The sequence below is a fragment of the Lissotriton vulgaris genome, chromosome 6 (genome assembly GCF_964263255.1).
Source record: "Lissotriton vulgaris chromosome 6, aLisVul1.2, whole genome shotgun sequence".
In the NCBI taxonomy this organism is placed as follows: Eukaryota; Metazoa; Chordata; class Amphibia; order Caudata; family Salamandridae; genus Lissotriton; species Lissotriton vulgaris.
Genome location: NC_141694.1, coordinates 1,230,743,951 through 1,230,766,921, shown reverse-complemented (window position 1 = coordinate 1,230,766,921; position 22,971 = coordinate 1,230,743,951). Strand labels below are relative to the sequence as shown.

The following is a 22,971-nucleotide window of genomic DNA, read 5'->3' as shown; positions in this document are numbered from 1 at the left end:
CAAGCAGACATATGATAAGAAATAAGATTGTCATCATAGTTACTATTCCATAAAATACAAAGGGAGAAAGCATGTTATAATGCTAAATGGAAACAGGTTAAATATATACCTATATTTAACCTCACTTGCTATTAGGTTATTTTATAACTAAAGAAGGTCTCTTGGGCTTGCATAGGCGATTCCATACCTCAGAGATTAGCAGGAGTGAATCACATCGAGTTCTGCACAAGCTCCCAGCATACGAATGCTCTCCAAGTGTGTTCAATCATGCCTACACAGTGTATTATTAAAGGCGCCAGTATCTGAGCTGTCCACAGCTGAATATATGTTATGTCTAGAACGTGCGCTGATCAGTTCGAACAACAGCAACAGTGTTGATAACCTTGAAGGCCTCGGCACTCACTGTTCAGACTAAGCTTACGAAGCAAGTCTAGTAATGTAGAAAAACAAGTTATTCTCATGTGAAGCAAAATATTCCGCCTAACGCGAAACAATATCTAACTTGTGTGCCGTGTGCAAAAGAAAGGATAAGGTAAAATGGCGTTTTAACGTCTAATAAGCTCATGCTAACTTAACACTGTATGAATGCAAGACTCAGCCCCACTACAACATCCTTTGCTCCAGAAATAGGACATCATGGTAATAACCAATTCTTACACCCTCCTTTTGTAAGCCATTTCACCCATAGCTCATAACTCAGACCAACTATCCTCAAGAACTTTGCTGAAACCTCATAGATATTACTCAAAAATAGTACTGTTTATTTCTATCTGTGTATCTGACAGCGGATAAGATGTTGAATAAAAACAGTTCAATTTGATCTAGTTGTTTTTTAACCACTTGTGCCAACTATGAATGGGGTGGTAATCCGGCATTATAATGAGTTTTCAGAGAAGGCGGTACTTGCGATGATAGATGCAGGTCCATGTTAACAGCTAAGTTAACTGTATGCTCAGGTTCTTTAGGAATAAGTAACAATATTGATAGTACATATAGAACTTCTGCCAAAAGTTTGTCTTATATAAATACTTCTCTTGGCCCTGTATACTTGTGATTTCCTTACCCAAGTATTGTCTACATGAAAGTGAAACTATGTCACTACTTAAACCCTTGTTCAGGGCCTCATGCTACACATATCTTATTGGTACATACAATCTTTTATTTTTTCATGCTACAATTGTCCTCCTACATTTATGGTTCCTTAATGAGTCACTCTAAAATGTCTTTAGAAACCAGTATCTCCCTAGCTGTTTCAGACCAGATTACAAACTTATTTGTAAATTGAATGGGGTGATAGGCAAAGACAGAGCATTAGGCAAGACTTTCTTATTTAGATTTCACAATGCACCTGTGTTCTTAAAACTACAATGTATGATATTCCCCCAAACTTAGTGGGAGGATACATTTCTATTTTCCAAGTTCTAGGAGTATTAATATCTAGGGCATGAAACCATCTTCCGCTTGCCTGGCATGCTTCATCATCGGGATTCCTCCTAGTTGGGCAAGTTAATGGTACACATCTCAATGGGCTGCTATATGCTAGAACTCTTGATGTACATCTTTTAGGAAACATTTTCCCATAAATTGGGGAGTGATGCTAAGAGTAGGGGACCTTCAAAAGATACCGTAAAATGATCTGAAGGTGAACAATTAAACTTTTTATTAATGTTTCCTGCTGTAAAATTAAAATCAGAGGGAGGACACCAAGGATTTGTATTGTACCTCTTGTCCTATTACGTGGTCAGCATGTTTCCGTTAACATCTAGTGTCCAACAAAGGATCAGAGGCATTCTTTAAGGCCAAATTAGGAGCCCCAAATCAAAAGCCTATCCCCTTCCACTCACGATAAATAGCACTGTGTATGGAGGTGGTTCTACATGCCGAAATAAAATGTAAAACTTGCAAAACGCTATGCTAAACCGTCCTTTTAATATTCTTTGAGACTAAGAAAAATATACCATACCGCATGTTATTCATATACCTCTCCTCAAATGAAATACTTTTAGACATAGTTTTTCAAAAGAGCCTTTTATGAAAGCATAACAGTATACACGCTCATTACAAATGTAAAAAAGTTGACCACAAAAATGAAGATGTTGGCAGAGTGTGTCGGTAAGTCTTAGCCTATATACTCTCTGATAAGGCCTCCTTAAGGAAGAGACATGTGAAGCTTTTTGTGAAGTCTTGTTCAGGGGAAACAATTAGGGACTGGTAATCAGTCTGGTATCTCAATCATTGTTAAACAATAAAAAAACACAAGATAACCCCAGAGAAGGCTCTTACTACTAAGGTGACGGGTCTACCCAAAATACAAATTGTAGTTCCTCCTCATGTCATACTGGCCTAGAAAAAATATTTAGAGTTTGATAGAGGACAGTGTTAGAAATAAGTGAAGATCCTTTTCTTGATTAGCCCCAGAAAAAAACACACAATAATCCAACTAAATGCCCAAGTTAATAACTAAGCTGGAAAGGAAAGTGATTGTGTGGCTGCCTATGGGTGTATATCTAACTACAATATAGTATTTATATAAAGCATTGCCTTTTTCTGTCCAAAAAGTAATTACAGTGTGCAACCTGGAGAAAAACAACATCCATCAGGATTCTCATTTAATCATTGCATACTGCATGTTACTGCTGTTGACATCTGATGTTGCATTAGTGTAATGAACCATCTGCCCTCACAAAGGCATTGTGCTGCCCTAAGGAAAATATGCTCAGATATGACAACTGGTGCTGTCAGTTTCATTTCACGGCAATAAACACTCCATAATGTTCACAGTGACTCTACTTCTGTGGTGATAGCAACACCCCATAATACTACCAGCGAATGTGCATTTCTCCAATAAAGTCTTTCAGCCATTACAGGTTTGTTGCTAGGCTTCAACATTCCTGCCAAAGATGACCACATGACTTGGGGATGGGCAGGCACCATATTCATTTTTTTTTACCTCTTCTCATACCCTTTGGGACAACATCTATTCAGATTTGTCTTCTTCACAATCCACAATCCACTTCTGCACTCATTCTGAGTGCAGAAGTGGCTTCGAAATCTGTAGCAAATGGAATTTTTTTAAGATTTCACATCTTGAGATCTGTACAAATTAAGCATCCTGGTTTACTTCTATGGAAGATCCTCCAGTTGTCACTTGGAGGAAGTTGTCTGGTAAAGGCAGTGTGCAAAGCTGGAATATCATGCCATAATACCATTCCTAAAGACCGTTATTGTCGGTTTGGAATTTGAAAAGCCGACCCAGGCCGTGCAATAGCAGTGTTTTTTTCCCCTGGATAGATTTTACACCCAATTTTCCCGAATAACTCAGAGTGAGGAACCAACATGTGAACTTCTTCCACTTACAAAACGGGCTCTGAGAAATGTATCCTGGATGAACATTCAACAATCCTTCTTTGGTGACAAGACTATTCCGTTTCATCATCTTGCAGTAACACAAACTCCTACAATCACATATTCCTTCTAAAAAAGCAGAAATTCTGCACACATGGACGTCTGTAACAGGGCAGTCCCAATCCTACATTTTAATGGAGTGTACATTACCTTCTGATGTCTCAGCCACATACTGAATCTTTCCATCCAGGGAGGATATCACTAGTTTTGCCTGGATCTCCAGCTCCCCGTTGTACTGCTCTATACCCTCTTCACAAGTATTGCGCTAAGGAAAGAAGCAAATGCCCAAGTTTACTATTCCGCAGCGGTCTTCACTCTCCTTTGCCAACCTTTAAGTTAACATAGAGACTTCCAAGCAAATCCAGACTAGCATTCGTACAGGAGCCTCAGTACAAGGGCAACACACACCCAGGTGTTCTTGTACACTGAGAAGGCACATGCGCATAGGTAACACACACATAGACACCATACACAAAGACAAAACATATACAGGCACTGATGCAAACAGGAAGCACATTCACATAAACCATATATACAAACAGGGATGCATATGCATCCACAGACAACTTTCATATAAGCCTGGAGGAAATTTCTAGCACACCAGTCTAATTTCACACTATTTCAGCAATTTTGTGTTACATTTGTTACACAAAATTCACAAAAATATGCTTTTGAGCCACATCACGCAATTAGGCATAATTACAAACTATTCACACTAAACATTCACCATGTGCACACAGGAACAATGCGAATCATCAGAACACGAGCAACTTCTGTTTGAGGCTTTTTTTGGGGGGGTGGGGGGGTATTTCTTTTTAGAGTAAAACAAGTCCTGCGTTCAAAGTAGATTGAAGCCTATATGGCTACCAATCCTTGTATACTGAATGGGCATTTTTAAGACAAGCACATTTGATTTACTGTGGAAAAAGGAAAGCACATACACAGTTCTATGAGTCAGGCAGTCGGATTACACCAGTGACCAGCTGAGGTATGTTCACTGTGACGAAAGCAATTCAAATCGTATCATGGCATAACTGTCATTGTTTTGCATCCTCTAAAGATTGACCTGAACGAGGGTTGCAAGAAGGAGCATTCATCAAGCCATATCTAAAAAGGGCTAATTTTGATCGTGGTCAAGATGCTAATTAGAAAGTATTTCTGGAAAATGTCATGGCATAATTTGTACATGTGCAGCAACTTCCTTCCTTCTATCAAAGCTATATGTTGAGAATGATGTGCCTGAAAGAAATTCTACCTGGGTTCTATCTGTAGTTTACTGGGACTTTAAACGTGCTACCAGTTCAGGACATGAAGAGTCCTTTCCATTTTACTTCTTGGCGCTATGTGGTAAGAACTGGAGATGGGGGTTTCACTCTCAATTTGCCTGAGGCTAAGTTAACCATTGTCCTATAACTCCTACAATGCACACAAATCCAACTGTTATACACTTAAACTCTGACCGGGAACATAAAAAAACAAGGGTTTACAGGGACATTATAGTCCAGTTCATAAATTACAAGCTCAAAATCATAGAAATGTAGCTGTTATAGTTAAAGTTATTTCAAGTAAGTATAATTTGTGTCCTAAGGTAACTATCACTCGTGCCCCCATCAAGCACAGTTTTATCGTCAATAATTTCAGTGGAAATGTTGCAGTGATAATATGAATTATGTCATGCAAGATGTCATGAGTGATGAAATATGTGTTGTAAGTAGCATTGTACGGCGAGGGCATGAGTTATAGTTACTTGAAATAACTCTAACAGCTGAATTTCTATTGTATTGTGCATGTAAATTCTGAACCTAACTATAACATCCCTGTAACCATTGTTTTTTTGTGTGAATTCTTAAGGTTTTTCAAATTTGTAATTCCTAACTCTAACGTCCCTGTAACCTTTGCTTTTTCAGTGAATTTCTATGGGTTTTTTTAACGCTGCAGTGGGTTGGCTGCAGGACCTGGGGCCAACTCCATGCATGCAGCCAATCGAACACCGCGCATGGCCTTTGGCCCTGCACGGCAGGGGTTGCCCGAAGGCCCTGATCTGCGGCAATTCCTTGCAAGCAGCCAACGCCCTGCCGCGCAAGGCCTTTAGTCGTGCGTGGTGGAGGGTTGGCTGAATGCACCCAGCCTCATGCAGGATTGGTGACTGAGTGTGGGTATTTTTTTTTCATTGAGCTCTGCATCCCACGCATCCGTCACGGATTTCCACTCAGGCTGCACTGAGAACTCGGTGGATCTGCGGATCAGCCCAAAAAAGAATTTTGGACAAACGTTTGCCCGTGAGGGGTCTCTCATCGGTCTTTTGGGGTCAGGATACCTATATCATGACCCTTTATGTCTCTTTTCAGTTTTATTTCCCCGCGCTCTGTGCCGATAAACAAAATGGGAGCCACAACTTTTCTCTCAACTTACGGCCAGCCAATCACGGCCTTGCTTTAGCACATGGATCCACGGAACCGTGGATCAGCCCCCAAAAATGTTTAGCACATTTTTTACCCATGAGGAGTCCCTCTGGGAGCCCTTCATCTATCCTATGGGGTCAAGATACCTATATCCTGACCCTTATGTTGATTTTCAATTTTATTTTGCCCCCCTCGCACAGAGCCGATAAACAAAATGGCAGCCACAACTTTTCTCTCAAGTTGCGGCCAGCCAATCAGGGCCTTGATTTGGTGCGTGGATTCATGTCCCTAGATGTACAAATTTATTTTTCCTTTTAGAATTAAAAAAATGATGAACAGATTTACACCAAATAGCAAAAAGGGCTCTTTTTGGATCAAGAGCTAGCTTTCTGCCAAATTTGGGGTAATTCCAACCAGTTTTTCAGGCTGTAGATGTCTTAAATCTCTATGCATGGTGAAAACACGTTTTGAGACCCCCCTTTTTCTTGGCCCCTGCTTGATGAATCACCCCGAAACATTTTGTACTAGTTTTGGAAATTTCGTGAAGGTTCCTGAAACGGCACCAAAGTTATTAGTGAAGAAAAACAAAAATTCCTATGGAAACTAGGTCATAACTATAACTACCTACAGGTAATCATGATAGTCGGTAGTTATAGGTAGGACCAACTTTTCCCACAGACAAAGTGTTTTTTGTTTTGCTAATGACTTTGGAGCCTTTTGATGAATCTTCACAAAATTTTCAAAACTAGTTTGCCACTTACATCAGCTGCTGTCTGAAAAGTTTTGGGGTGATTCCTCAAGGGGTGGTCTGAGAAAAGGAGGGTACGAAAATGCTTTTTCCCCCATGCAACGTCTGTAGGAATTTTGCAATTTTTACACAGAGCTGCAGCCCGAACCGCTGAACTGAATTTGGCAGAAAGGTAGATCTTGGTCCAGAAAGTGATCTTTTTGTTATTTGGTGTAGATCCGTTCAGTAATTTGGGAGTTATTAAAGAAAGACATTTATAGATATCTAGGGACGCAGATACTTTGCGGATCCACCTGTGGGTACCCGCGGTTCCAGGGGAAAAGCAAAGCTCTAATTGGCAGGCTGCAACCTGGAAAGAAAGTTGCAGCTCCCATTTTGTTTTTTTGGCTTGGCCCAGGGGAGAGAAAATTAAAGTGCCAAAACACATATGGGGTCAGTATACAAATATCACATGACAGGAAATCGCCCCAAAAATCTTTTTGGGCATGAATTGAGGATCCACAAGAACCTACGGGTCCAAAGCCCAATGGGAAAATTAACCCTTACCTACTAACACACAAATCCCCCCCACGCCCTGCCAAAGGCCATGCCCAGCATGGAGTTGGGTGTATGCGGGACGGTTGGCTGTAGCATCTTTCCTACGGCCAACACCCGCTGCCCACAGCCAAAGGCGTGCACAGTGGCAATTGTATTAACGCACAGTAACTATATTTTACTTTACGTTTAAAAAACATAGGAATTCACGCACAAAAAAAGGTTACAGGGGCGTTATAGTTAGGTTGATGCTTTACTCATACAAAACTATAGAAATTCATAAGTTATAGTTATATTTATAGTTATATTTATCTGAAGAAACTATAACTCATGCTATTAAGTTACTTTAATATAAGAGTCATAGTTTCTTTTCAGAAGTATATTTATAAGGATAACTATAACTTCTGCATTTCTATGGTTTTGTGTGGGTAAAACTTCAATCTAACTATAATATCCTTGTAACCTTTGGTTTTTTTTGTGACATACATATATATATATATATCCTCCCCAACTCCTCACCACGGGATACGCCGTCGCCTGCCTTATCAGCGTGGGTGTCGTCGTGGGTAAAAGACCTCCGTAGTCAGGTCCTAAATATTAACACTCGAACACGCAGCAAACACCACGCTTTGACGACACCATGTGCTGGCCAATAGTTTATTAAAGTCAGCCCTTCGGACGCGTTTCGCCTGACCCGCAGGCTTGATAACCGAAATGTTATGTCTCATAGCGGCCAATATAAACGTTGTGCAAAAAACAACCAATCACGTGACATTAGAACTACAAGGAGAGTAGCATGGATAACAGACTTGTAGTTCATAACACAAACTCGTATCGAGACATGTTGATAAAACAGGACCATGCATTTTAGACAAACTCCAGGAATTAAGCATTGCTGTATATACAATTCAAACACAATTGTGTACATATTTCACAGCTCGCATTATCCTTGTACTTATCTCGCTCTTTTTTTAAAAAAGGAGGTGCTTTTTTCAAATGCAACTTTATTTGTCCTGTCTCAAATTCCTGTCTAACATTAGCTTTTTAATCATGCTAATATTATTTAATAGGGCATGCGCGCAAGTGCGCCTAAGTGTTTTAAAGCCCTTCTATGTATTAACCACAAGTATACCGCCCCAATAGGCTAAATAAACACCTGTTGTTTACACTTTGTGTTTAACTACTGTTTATAGTATATCTCACCCCAGTGGGCTTGTTTACTATTCAGTTTTTGTATCTCTCTTTTGTTAAGCGAACCCCCAATCTCTCCCCTGTTACAAAGTGCAAAAATTACATAAAAATCATACATAAAACCTTAAAATCGAACTTATTGTGACTACCCTAGCCATTTCATAAATACTCTCATTATTTTAGTAAATGCTAAATTATTACAGAAACCCTTACAGGTGAGTGATTAGGTCCTCTTCTACGTTCAAACCAGTCGGAGCTTTAGTGTTTAACTCGACAATGTATCGAGATTCAAGGCATCTTACTTTTTTCTCCCTGTCCCCACCTCGGATACTCTGCGGCACACTGTCTATAACAAAGTAACTTAAGCCTGAGTCATCTTTATTATGTTCTAGTTCAAAGTGGCGAGCGACTGGGTATGCTTTATCTGCATTCCGTATTGCCCTCATATGTTGTAAGATCCTTATGTGGGCAGGATGAATTGCGCTACCCACTTACTTCAGGCCACATGGGCACTGAAGGACGTAGATGGCATATTCTGTTTTGCACGTGAAACAGCCTCTTATCTTTTTCACTCTTTTCTATAGGCCCGGTGTGTATGACTGTGTGTTTTTCCCTTGCCTACAGGCTTTACATTTCAAACATTTCACAAACCCCGGTTTTCTCTTAAGCCAGGTAGAGCCCCCTGTGTTAGATTTTTGTGTAAGCATTTTGGAAACTACCATCTGTTTAAAAGATCTGGCTTTCCTGAACGTTATTGCCGGTCTTTTTGGTACTAATGGTTGCAATATCGGATCATTATAGATCAAGTGCTTGTGTCTATTTAGAATGCTTCTGACCTCTCAATGCTTCCGATTGTAGGTGGTGATCATTCTGACTTGATTATTTGGGCCATTGCGTTTGTTTTGTGCTTTGCTGTCATTAAACAGAATGTCTTCCCGGCTTCTTTTCTTTGCTTTGATGATAGAGCTACGTATATTGTCATTTGTATATCCTCTTTCCTTGAACCTAGAGCTAAGTGTAGTGAGTTCTGATTCCCTGCAGTTGCGTATGACTCTTAGACTCTCCCCATAAGGGATACTTTTTATCAGACTCTTCGGATGGAAACTTGCTGCATGAAGCAGCGTGTTTCCTGCCGTCGGTTTCCTATACATGTTTGAATGGAGTTTGGAGTCTTTGACAAACACTGCTAGGTCTAAGAAATTTTATGATGTGGCACTGATATTACTAGTGAATTTCAAAATCAAATAATTGTTCTGGAGTTTTTTAATAAAACCTCAAGCTCATTCTTCGGTTCCTCTCCAGACAATAAAGAGATTGTCGATATAACAACTCCAGTGTAAAATGGGTGGAAGAGGCAGAGGAAACCAGACAATACGAGGAGGAGGAAGAGGACAAATGGTGAACACAAGCCAAGGCGGAAAACCAGGAGAAGCAGGAAGCCGAAGATACCCACTGCGCAACAGAGCTTTACCGAAGAAGTATTAAAAACCAAAACTAAAGTCCCAAAAAAGGATCCCAAGGTTATTGTCAATCTATCTGATTACCAACTAACTGAACCAGAGACAGCTGTTCTAAGCAAAGGACTAACATTTTGTCCTGATAAGCATCAAGATGAAGTTGAAACGAGAATCGACGTATATAAATATATACCCAAAATAAAATTGAAGAAATTCTTCGCTAAAAAGAAAAGAGAGACAACTGAGCAAACTACACTGCAACCAGAAACATTCACAGTAGCGGATGCTGCAAGACTAGAAACTGCATATCAACTTATACATCAGATAGACGAGACAGATCTGAGTAACACTCAAGTAATAACTGACATGGGAATCCCTATTGCATCACATTCCAAAACCAACTTCAAAAGAAAATCAAAATTCTGCCCAATAATACACCCTGGGAATCATATGGATGTATACCACGACCTAATAGTGGCAGAACCTGAAACGATGATCAATGTGAATAACAGCAAAGAAAATGTGAGTGAACAGGAACAAGCAGCTCTAAAAGCTCTTCAACTAAACCCCCTAATTGAAATCAAGCCAGCAGATAAGGGGGGGAACATAGTCATCCAGAATAAAACAGACTATGTAAAGGAAGCTAATCGGCAACTTAATGACGAGGCAAATTACAAACTACTGCAGACTAATCCAAGTGTCAAAATGATGCAAACGTTGCACAAACATATCAGTGAATGGTATGAAAAGGGATTACTAACCAAGGAAGAGAAAGATTTTTTGACAGTACTACACCCAATAACACCTACAATATACTTTTTACCCAAGATCCACAAGACTCTACACAATCCACCGGCTCGACCAATAATTTCTAGTTGTGGATCTTTATGTGAAAACGTTGCATCTTATGTTGATTACTTCCTGGCACCCATCGTCCCATTGCTCAGCTCGTTTATAAAGGACACTGGGGATTTCCTCAGAAACATAATGAACACTAACTGGCATCCGGAATATTGGCTGGCAACAATAGATGTTGTATCTCTATATACGTCGATACAACATGACGTAGGGCTGAAAGCAATTAAATACTTTTTACAACAACGCCCAATCTCAGAAATCAGACACACAAACAGGTTGATCGACATGATAACATTCTGCCTGACCAATAAGATCTTCCTATTCAACAAAAACATATACGCCCAAACATGTGTCTGTGCAATGGGCGTTTCCTTCTCCCCAAGTTATGCCAATTTCACCATGGGGTGGTGGGAGAAAAACATAGCTTGGGGAGAGGAAAATGAACAGTATACCGCGGATGTGGTATTATGGTTGAGATTTATTGACGATCTCTTTGTCCTCTGGAAAGGTCCTAAGCAAAAACTAATTGAATACATTGGTGCTCTGAACGAAAACAAAGTAGGACTGAAATTCACCTACAACATTCAGAAGCATGAAATAGACTTCGTAGACACCAAGGTCTACATAAAAAACAACAAACTTGAGAGAACAGTCTTTAGAAAAAAGACCTCTACAAACAGTGTTCTGCATGGTACTAGCTTTCATCCCAACTCCTTAAAGCGAAGCATTCCGTATGGAGAGTTTATCCGCATGAGACGAAATTGTTCTGAGGATGAAGAGATAGAAAAAAGTTCAATGAAACAAAAGAACGATTCACTGCCCGTGGATATAAACACTCAGACATTGCCCATGGGGAGCAAAGAGCAAGAAACAAAACGAGAACAGAAACACTAATACTAAAAAACAAAGAATCGAAAACGGATGATGACAAACCACGAATGATTCTCACCTATTCTAAAGAGAGTTTCAAAATAAGACAAATCCTGACCAAATATTGGAGTGTGCTGAAAAAAGATACAGAAATTGGATCTCTAATAAGATAAAGACTGCTGATTTCGTAAAGCACCATCAATACAAGATACTGTGGTCAACAGCCACTTCCGAATAATAAAGCCATTGACGTGGTTGGAAAAAAGACAGCATGGATTAACAAAATGTCAAACATGCAAGTCATGTAAAATTGGTCAAAACCTCAAAAGCCTAAAAGACCCTAAAGGACGAAAATTCGAAATTAAAGAGAAAACCACGTGTGAGTCACAATTCGTTGTATACCAACTTCAATGTTTCTGTGGGAAAAAGTACATTGGCTCAACAACTTGTGCTCTCAAAAAGAGAATACTCTAACACATTCGATCAATCACAAATAATGATTTTAGCTATGCGATTGCCAAACATTTAAAAACACATCCTGGTAAAACCTGGAAGGATATTACCTATGCAGGCATAGCTGTGATTAATGAGAATGAACGAGGTGGTGACCGAATTACGAAACTACGACGTCTCGAATCAAAATTAATAATCAGATTTAAACCCAGAACCCCTATGGGATTGAACGGGGATGATGAGATGTATGTGCACCTGTAAATATGAACTATAAGGCACAATGAACATGAAAGCAAAAACTATACCAAGCTGGACAATTTAGAAATTTGTTTAAAAAGTAAAAGATGTAGTATTTTCAGTAATTTTTCAAATGACACATTATAAAGACATGTAATTTAAGCAAAACAGTTAAAACCTTTTTTTTTATCAAAGTGTGTAAGGTTTGCAAGTAATAACGCATGCACAATTGGGAAAGGATAAATACGGCAATTAGCCATTATATACCCAATGACTATTGGTCATTAATGTGAGAGCATATTATTATCAATTCCACTTGTCATTGTGAATTGTAACAAAATTAAACCGGTTCTTTACATACTATATGTCATAAACAAAGGCCTCACATCTTCTTGGTAATTCATTACCTATGCTCACCCAAAAATCCTTTGCAAAGCGTAAACTTGCAGACCAGCAACACAGCGATAAAGCTGAGAAATAGCACGCAACTGCAATTGCCTACTGTTCCCACAATGCACCGTAACTTGCCATGTGAGAGTTTCAGTATAAATATGCAAGACAAACAAAGGACTAATGTTTGTAAACCGTGACCAGTGACTTGTATAGTCCGAAATGCTTAGGTGGGAGAAACCTACAGGAGAATAAATACAACCAAACAGCATTGAAGTGGTGTGCTGCGTCTTCTTTGATGAAGAAAACTTGTTGTATTAATATATATATATATATATATATATATATATATATATATATATATATATATATATATATATATATATATGTAACAATCACTATTTCGAAACTTCACTATGCAAAACAAGCAACCTCAGTGTTGAAGAACATGTAAACTGCTCTTCAACTTAGTAATTGAATACTGTACACTACACAGTGAATGTAAAGCATTACCTTTAGCAGACAAGTAAAATATACCACAGAAACTGTTCATTTACATCTTTCATTTTAGTTAAGTAGTTCTTACCTTATGCAAGCACACCATTCCACTTCAAGCAACTACTGTCAAGTCTTACAAGTAATTTTATTTGAGAAATAACACACTCCGAATTTCCTACCTACTTCAATCATTGACTTTAATCAATGTGTTAAATCTCCCAGAGGAGCATTGTTCCTTTTTAAAAGCTAAATACAGGCCTTACCTAATTTCTAAATAAGAATTTTAACTATTAATGCTGCTTGTAACCCACTCAGCACACCTGTTGTTCACTCTGAAGCCCAAATGACAGTCTTTCAAAATGATCAGGCAACATGAACACAAACCCTTTACCTCAATGTTGTTAAATTTTGGAAGGTTGACAGTTGACCTGAATAATAATGACCTCAGTTTCCACTTCTCAGGTGAACACCCTAAATATTGATTCCAAAATATCGAATGGCCAGAATATTGATACAAAAATATAGAATAGACAGAATATCGAATAATCAAAATATAGATAGGACAGAATATCGAAATTGGGGTAGGAAATATCGAATTCCACAATATCGAATTTTATAATATAGATTCCCACAAAATCAAATTTTATAATGTAGATTCCCATAATATCGATTTCTTTTTGGTGTTATGTATGGTAGTATTTGTGTAAAAATTATGTATTATTTTTCTAATGTATGTTTAATTGTTTTAAAGTAATGAATGTTATGTAATTTAATTTTTGCGTAATTTAATTCCGTAGCGGGTTGTGGGTTTATACGGGAATAGGGTGGGAAGTAATTTAATTATATTAAATAAATATTAATTTTAATTTATATGTATTGATAAATAATTGATTGATAATTAATTATTAATTCGCAATTACATTTTATAGATTGGTAAGTCATTTTTATTAATTGATGAATTGATAATTCTGTTAATTGTATTTTTTATTAGGAGCGGGTTGTGGGTTTATAGGGGATTAGGGTGGGAAGTAATTTAATTATAGTAAATTAAATATTACATTTTATTTATATGTATTAATAATTAATGAATTGATAATTATTTTTAATTGGTCATTAACACCTTGGCTGCTAATGGTTTTCCCCTCCTGTGCTGCATTCCCTCAATCCCCATTGTTCATGACAAGGTCAGCTCGTCATAAGCACAGCTCCACTGTGCCTCATGACGAGCTGAGCTCGTCATGAGCAGCAAAGGGGTTAATGTTTATTAATTGGTAATTAATTATTATTAAATTGGTAAATAATTTTTATTAATTGATTAGTTGATAATTATGTTAATTTTATTTTTTATTATTAGGAGCGGGTTGTGGGCTTATAGGGGAATTGGATGGGAAGTAATTTTATTGTACTAAAGTTAATATTTATTTTTATTTATATGTATTGATAATTACTTGATAATTAATTATTTATTGGTAATTAATTTATTAATTGGTAGTCATTTTTTATTGGTAATTAATTGTTATTAATTGGTCATTATTTTTAATTAATTTTTTATTGGTATTGATAATTAATGTAATCTTATTTTAATATTAAATCATTTTTTCCCTACTGTTGCACTCTCTGGATTGGGAATAGTAATTTTTACCGCCCCCCCCCCGCTATCCAACGCTTTCCCTACTGTTGCACTCTCTTAAGTGGGAATAGTAATTTTTACCCCTACGCTATCCAACGCTTTCCCTACTGTTGCACTCTCTGGAGTGGGAATAGTAATTTTTGCCCCTACGCTATCCAACGCTTTCCTTACTGTTGCACTCACTGGAGTGGTAATAGTAATTTTTACCCCTACGCTATCCAACGCTTTTCCTACTGTTGCACTCACTGGAGTGGAAATAGGAATTTTTACGCCTACGGTATCCAACGCTTTCACTACTGTTGCACTCATTATTAATTACCATTTTTTTTCAAATTAATTTAATTATTTTATTTTATTTATTTTTTATATCTATATAATATGTTTATTTATATATGTATGTCAATATATTTTTAATAATGTTCTAAATATTTTATAATTAAGATTAGTAATTATTTTATAGTATTATTAAGTAAATTTATATTAAAAAATATATGTAACATTTCATTTATTATTTTTACATTTTAAGCTTTTTTACATTATTTTAATTATGTTTTATTTAATTATGTTCATTATTTATTTACACGTGTAGTAATTTTTAATACATTTTAAAAATTCGATATTTTAGCTAACTATATTTTAACATTCTATATTTTGGAATCGTTATTTTAGTACTTACCTGTTTGTAGATAGGCATTCTATATTCTGTCCCTTGATGTTTTGGCATCGATATTTTGATAATTCGATATTTTGTCCCTCGATATTTCAATACTGATCCCACTTCTCAACCAGCTTCATGTTAAGTTCCACATTACAAACTTGGTGGAATAGGTGTAGTAGTTACCACGCATGGAAAATACCCTTACCCAGAGTGAGGTATTTACCACACGTGTTTTAAATACCTGCTATTCAGACTTTTTAACTTGCAAATGAGACATAACATGGTCCAGTATTAACCAATTTGAATTCAGCATGTTTCGCTTTTTTTTACAGGTCTTTTCCCCACATACATTTTGGCAGGTTTGACCAACTGGAATTTATCAGGGGAAACTGCGAGGGAGAGATAGTTATCAGAGAACTCATGATTCCCATTCCTGTACATACTCTTGTTTGCACAGGGATCGGACTTTAGCCCTGCACTACAAATCAGGGCCATAATGAGTATTGGAGCTTAGTTCACAGTAAAACTATGCTCTTGGGTACTGGGGAACTCTCTCATGATAGTTTGGGGAGAGATGCGGGTGACTCACAAAGTTATGAACTTCCCAGAGTGCAAGGGTATCTTCAGGATTACCTCAGTAAGTTTTGGGGTGGGCAATAAATTCCGCTCAGCCGGCAAAGTTGGCGGGGTTTTAGCTTCTCTGTGTTATGCATGTAATGTGGAGTTCCAGCCAAATTTCGCGAACTGCCGCGTGGCAGAATTTTTTCTCACACGAGCGATAATTGCCGTCCCCTAGCCTGATTTTCTGCAGCTAGGAGGGCACCTGGCGAGATTTTTTGTCATCGCAGGCAGTCACAACCATTTGTGATTAGAAAGCTGCTGCTCGAGTACAAAATCTACTCGAGCTGGACCAAGAAACAGCAGCTTCCGGTGCACTGCGCTGTGCCATTTACACAGATTTTGCAGAGCAGACCAAACTCCTGGCACTAAAAATCAGTGCGATTAGTTAATTTCCCGCCCTTTCGTGGTATTCGTGGAATCTCGCAGTGTTTTCATGTAGCTCTGTGGAATTCCGCAGAGTGAAACTCCGTGAGTCCCGCCCACCCCTAGTAAAGTCTGCAACTCCTATCCTTCACCCCTTCTCTCTTCAGCTCTTAACACCTACTCTCATTGCCTCCAATCCCGACGTGCAAACATTCTCTTTCACATCCGCACCAGCTTTGACATTCCATTGATGGCACCACAGAAGTCTTCAGCTTTATATGGCACCGAGAGATTCTAGGCAACAGCACACACACAAAGACATGTCAACTAGATAAACAGTTTAAACCCCTTGAGATGGGCAACTTAGGAAAACAAGACAAAGTCACTGAAATCGGTCCGATTTATTGATAATGGCATTCCTGTGAAGTAAGTTAGCATCACTCCTGTTAGTCAGTCACTTTTATAAAAACATCTGAAATGTCCTCATAGACACTGCATATGAACATTTGCACAAGGCATGTTTAGCCATACAGAAAAAGGCTGGAAATACTAGACCAGTTTTGGTGATGAATTACGGTTTTGAGTAGTCTTTGAAGCAGGGGCAGTTTGGGAACAAAAGAAACGTTTTCTCTTTTGGGTGTTGCAATCATTTGCCTTTCTTAATAGCCACTCCTTCATCACTAGCATTTTTGCTAAATAAGTGGGTTAATTTAAATGCTCTGGTCAGCCTTCGGTCAGCCTTCACTCACTCTTTTTGGCATGTACCGGAGACAAGCTAAACCTGCACAGTGCAATTCTCCATCACTTTTTTGCCAGTGTAAACCAGAAGGTTCTCACTCATACACAAAATGCACTTTCTGGATTCAAGTCCATACACAAGCATATTCTCATTTTGAAAATAAGGACTAATGCTTTTACACTTTTTCTTTACCAAGTGGTAGCTACTGCATGCATTCCTGACCATACTTGCAATTCAGCAATTCAGCAAACACAGATGATGAAAGGAGTGCTGGAACTTCTCAACCACTCACCCCCAGTCAAGAGTTCTTAATCTAAATCATTGTTCTTGTGCCCATTATGCCATCCCTGTTTGGACCCAGCCATATACAAATCAGTCTTGTACCTGCTCCTCATGGATACAGTCCAGCCCAATCTGCCAGACCAGGTCCTCCCTGGAGTGGAAACAAGCATCCTGGGACCGGTTTTGGGCTAACAGCCCTCAACAGCCAGGCTAGCTTGAATCCAGTGCCACATCAAGCATGGGACTCACGTCTGGGCATACCCATGGCCATTTAGGGCAAGCATAGCAAACACAACAAGATGATGGACGGAGTGCTGAATCTTTTTAACCACTTACTCCCAGCCATGAGAGCTGGGTTTAATCCATTATTCTTTTGCTTACTATGCCACCCCAATTTGAACCCAGCCATATGCAAATCAGTCTTGACCCTGCTCCTCATGGGAACAGTAAAGCCTGAACCGCAGGCCAGGTCCTATCTGAACTGGAATCAAGTAAACTGGGGTGGCATAGTGAGCAGAGAAGATTGTTGCGGGTGCCACCATGGTACCCCCTCTCCAGGTGATGCTGAAACACTGCTACTACTACCGCACACAGGGTCGCAAGCGCACCCACCTCATCCCTCAGATGGAGAACAAATGGAGCACTAGTCTCCCTACGCAGTAGCCAGGCCAAAGGTCTACCAGACCTGTTCCCCACCCAGTCAAAGCACTGCCTATAGTGGGTGCGCATAAATACACCCAGCCTATCCCATTTGCCTGCAATGCTCATACACAGCCACAAATCTTCTGGTTGGGCATCCTAGCCCAGAGCTACGCGCCACTGCAACAACTCAAGCTCCCTCTTCTCCTGATGCAAGTCTCACTGGGGCTGCCTACGCAGCCCCAACAGTCAGCCCCAGAGAGTGGGCTCTCCAAACCTTCTTCACGGCCTCTCATTCGATTTGTGGAGACCCTGCAGTCCCGCAGTTACCTCCAGATAGTCTGTCAAAGCTTGCAAGAGTTTTTCCTTGCCCACTGCGTCAGTCAGGAGTTCAGCTGGGAGTTTACACAGCCTAGCCTGTTTTTCCGACCCCCCAAACCCACCCAGAGCCAGCTCATAGCACAGAGATGAGTTATCAGACACAAATTGTGCTAAATGAGTCACCCCGTGCAAATCCCCTGGTTGCACATCTGCCAATGAGAAGCTATCCAGTCTACTGTAGATTTTGTGTGTGAATGAGTAGCAGGTAAAGCCCTTATCATGCAGCCAGTGGGCCCCCCAGGGATCTCAAAGCCCTAGATTATCCATCGCCTCATGTAACGTCTTAGACATACAAGGCTTCGTGTTGAGTCTAGGGGGTAGCCTGTCCACCTTCCCATCCAAGACACAATTACATTCCCCCAACCACAATATGGAACCCTCCAGACCCACACTTGTCACTTCCTGAAGCTTTTAAAACAATTAGGGATCGTCCACTTTTGGTGTGTACAGATTTACCAAGGATACAAGCGTCCCAAGTTTTACCTACAGGACCACATATCTCCCCTCTATATCCACCTATGTAAGCACAAAGAGGTCCTGGGGCGACCACTATCAGCACCCCCCCAGCATAAGTAGAATAGGGCGTGAGGAACACCTACCCCTTCCATTTCTTCTGCACCCTCATGGCTGAGGTGTATTTTTTGGAGGCAAGTCATGGACACCCCATGGCACTTCAAAAATAACAACACTTGTTGTCTTTTTATGTACGTGCTTAATCCCTGAACATTCTAGGTCAATATCTTAAGGCCTCCACTCATAAATGCACCTCGTCCAAAAGCTGTATGCTTTCCTGCAGTGCTGTGTGTGGCAATCAGACCATGTATTCATAATAATAACCAAAACTGCCATAACAATTGAAATAAAACAATACACATAGTGTAACTATTTTTCTACGTAGGTCCACCTCACATGTGCCAGGACCATGCATATATACCCCAATCTATCCAACCAGGATAATAACCCCCACCTTCCCAACCAGCACCGCCTAATCGCGTATGCCATCTTGCGCTAAGGATCCTGAGTTCCATCTACATGTCCACATAAAGGTCAGCATACCGCAGCCCCACCTAACCAGACCCCAACAGAGTTTTGCAGTATCATTCTACTTTGAAGTTCTTGTCTGATATGGCATTGACATGTGTGGATTGACTATCTGACACCCAAGCCTCTGTTGTGGGTAATTGTTGGCCCAGCTTAGTCACCTGCGAATCCCCTGACCCAGTCACCTGTATTGTACCATCTTCCTGGATTGTGACCCTCAGCCCATCCAAAGCAGAACCCTGGTATCTGTCCTGCCTGAAGAGGCCCCTCGAGGTGCCACGTTCGAACTGTGACTTTGGGCGGGCCCCAGTATCCACACTCCGGGCAGGGATCTTGTTCCACACTTCCAACCAGACCCAAATCTCCTCAGGGTACTCAAAGAAGTGCGCCTTCGCATTGACTAGGACTTTGAGCTTGAAAGGATATAGCAGCATGTATTTAAAGTTCATGTTCTGCAGCTTCTGCTTTACCTCACAAAATGATTTGCGCTGCTCCTGTACCTTCTTGGTGTTGACAGCGAAAATGGTGTTCAAATAATTTTCAATCTTTGGAACTGCCTGTTTCCTGCAGCCCTAAGGATGCAATCCCTGTCCTTGTAGTTTAGGGTCTTTGCTATGAAGGCTCGGGGGGGTGGGGACCCATCGGCGGCGGAGTCACCAGAGCGCGGCGCGCTCGTTTAGTGAAAAAGATATCTGAGAGTCCCTGTTGTTTCAAGGGCTGCCAGAACAACTGTTCTACTAAGCCTTCAACTGACATCCCTTCCACCCATTCCCAAAAGCTCAAGATACGCATGTTGCTGCGGTGGGATCGGCCCTCTGCATCCTCTACCTTAGCCTACAAATCCCCCTTTACTGTGGTTATTCTGGCCATTTGCTGCTTATGAACTGCCACCTCCCCATGCAGCGTCTCAATGTTATCCTCCACTGTGGTCACTTTTTCTGCTGTTTTACGCAGATCCACCCTGAGCATATTGACATCAATGGACACTGTTTCAATATTATGCTCCAGAGCAGTGAGTTGTGGATAAGTGTGGCTCACTGGTTAGAGGAGGCAGACCTGGAAGCAGAGGTCAGCCCGGGACCAGGGTTCAACTCCCGGCTCGGCGGGGTCTTGAGTCCTAAAATGTCCATGGACTCGACAATTCTCGCTCTGGTGCCTACTCGATTCACGGGTTCACCCTCTGCGACTCTGGGCAATAGCTTGCTTAATCTCCACAACGGCCCCTCGTGGCGGGATGCCTGGCTTTCACCTTGCGGATACCCAGCCGGGGTTATCTCACAGGGGAATACCAGGACGGGTTCCCTAAGCAAGCGCTTAGAAACCGCTCGGTGATTTGCGCTATATAAATTCCTGTACATTTACATTTACCCATGTATGGCCACCAGCAGATCGGCCCAAGAGGGCTCCCCCTCATGCTCCAGTGATGTGGCCATGGATCCCGCCCCCTTCTGGCAAGTTGCCCGAATTGAATACTGCTGTGGGGTTGTTTATTGGGTAATGGTGTTAGCGGCCGCCCTTGAGAGCCGGTTTTTCCCCATGATATGTCCACCGGGGTTCCTCTGCTCTGCTGCGCCTTTCTTCCAGTAGCCTCTCAGCAGACCACCGCAGCTCCTCAAGGTCACTCCAGCCACCACTGGATCACACATGCTCCAAGGACCTCCAGTCACAGCAGAGACCAGCCTCCACTCGGGCCACTCCATCTGTGCAGCTCCAGTCACACCAGCAAGTTCTCAGCCAATTATGAAAGTGTGGGCCACTCTCCTGGCCCCTCCAGGCCCACTACAGGAGGCTCTTGTGTGTCTTGGCAGTCCTGGGCTCCAATGGCATTCCCCTGGGGCCCAGCACACGTGTGCCCCCTCCAGCCCTCCTGGCCATGGCTACCCCTGTTCCAGCCAACTGGCCGAAAGAGACCTCAGGCCCCACTCCACTTCCAGTAGGGGGCAACTGCTACCCCGTCCAGACCTCCTCACATCAGCTGGGACACAGCACTCACTGCAGCTCTGAGATGTCCTGTCTGCTCGGCAGGTCTCGTCTCTGCAGAGCAGACTCCCAGCTTCCCCCAAAATAGCCTGAGTGGGCCCTGTCTCTCCCTCAGCCCATCATCAGGGCTTGTAGACAGCCTCATGCTCCGGAGCCCAGCACTCTTTGACTCGGTGCGGCCTGCTTCCCGCCTGGCCGCCCCCGCTAAAGCTGACCTGGCTCAACCCAGGGGAGCCCTCACTCCTCCAGTACATCTGGAGGGCTCAGATGCTGCCTCAAGCCCCTGGAGTCCACCGTCTGGCGACCCCTGCTCCAGTCAGCCAGGACACCAGGGATCCACCACCCAGCACTCATCCCTGGGGGGCAACAGCTGCCCCAGTCGGACCACCTCACAATAGGACTGCACCCTCTAGGGCCTTGTGACCCGCCAATGCAATCAGAGCCGCCACCACTTGTTAGGAGTTGCAGCTTAGGCCCAGACTACGTCCCACAGGCCTCACACACTGGGGCCACTGCGCTCTGCACCGCTACTCCTGCAGCACAATGGGTGCTCTCAGGACTCAGCGCTGTGCAGCAGGTACTTGACAGGCCATTTTTTCCCCTCAAGGGCAATGGCATCTGCAGGATGTAGCAGGATTACAGGGAGGCTGGCAGGGGCTGCGGGATTTCATGTACTGTCAGACATCTTGCCCAGCCTCACCCTCAAGCAGGAACTTGACACTGTAATGTCAAAAATAGGCCCACTGTGATTGTAGTCTGCTTGGCTTTGGGGAGAAAGGCGTTGCTGGTTGAGGGGGTTTGCCTGTGATATGAGAGGTGCCTTTGAAGTGTGCCCCAGGTGTTATATGTATAAACCCCAGCATACCTGCAAAGCAGGATTTGACATTCAAGAAGGATTTAACACTAAAAGGTAAATAGGATTCTCTCAAACACACCATGCATATTTTGCAGAATTCTGAGGCCCAGGATCAAGACTGATTTGCATATGGCTAGGTCTAAACTGGGGTGGTGTGGTGAGCAAAATAATGATGGATTTAACAAAGAACACTTGACTGGGGGTGAATGTTTTGATTTGTTCTGCATTCCATCCATCAATTGAGTGTCTTTTGCTTTCAGAAAAAAAGGTCTTTATAAGATAGCACATTTAGGTAAAGCTGAGCGTCATCATGAGAGATATGTTCTAAAAGGTGAAAACTTCTCAAATTCCACAAAGGGATGAACAACACAGATAATTACAACAAATCAGCAATATCATGGGTGTGCTGCCCTATTACTAAGTTACCACCACATCTGCATACAAAGTCAGTTAGATTGAGAATTGTCTGACAATTCAACACCAACCAACATTTCCCTTAAGTGTCTGTATAACTTGCTCACCTCAATCTCCAATTCGCTGTGATGCTAGTTTCCACCTGCGTGCAGTGCTTTATAAACCAGGAAGAGTTCAATAAATTCTAACAGAAGTGCTCTGTGCTAGCACACAAACACATTGCTTCAAAAACGACACCCAAGAAATAGGGCCAAGGTGAAAGGGCAATTGAAAAGCATACATATAGGACATCTGAGTGAGATGAAAAAAAATAATAATAAGATA

At 41.3% G+C, this 22,971-nt stretch overlaps 1 protein-coding gene across 1 annotated transcript in view; it reads right to left on the bottom strand.

The window, feature by feature from the left end:
• Positions 1-22,971, bottom strand: part of SYTL3 (synaptotagmin like 3) — a 653,935-nt gene that overhangs the window by 94,275 nt on the left and 536,689 nt on the right. Inside the window, exon 13 of the mRNA XM_086927324.1 lies at positions 3,556-3,670. Coding sequence (XP_086783450.1) covers positions 3,556-3,670 — 115 coding nt within the window. The remainder of the gene's footprint in view (positions 1-3,555; positions 3,671-22,971) is intronic.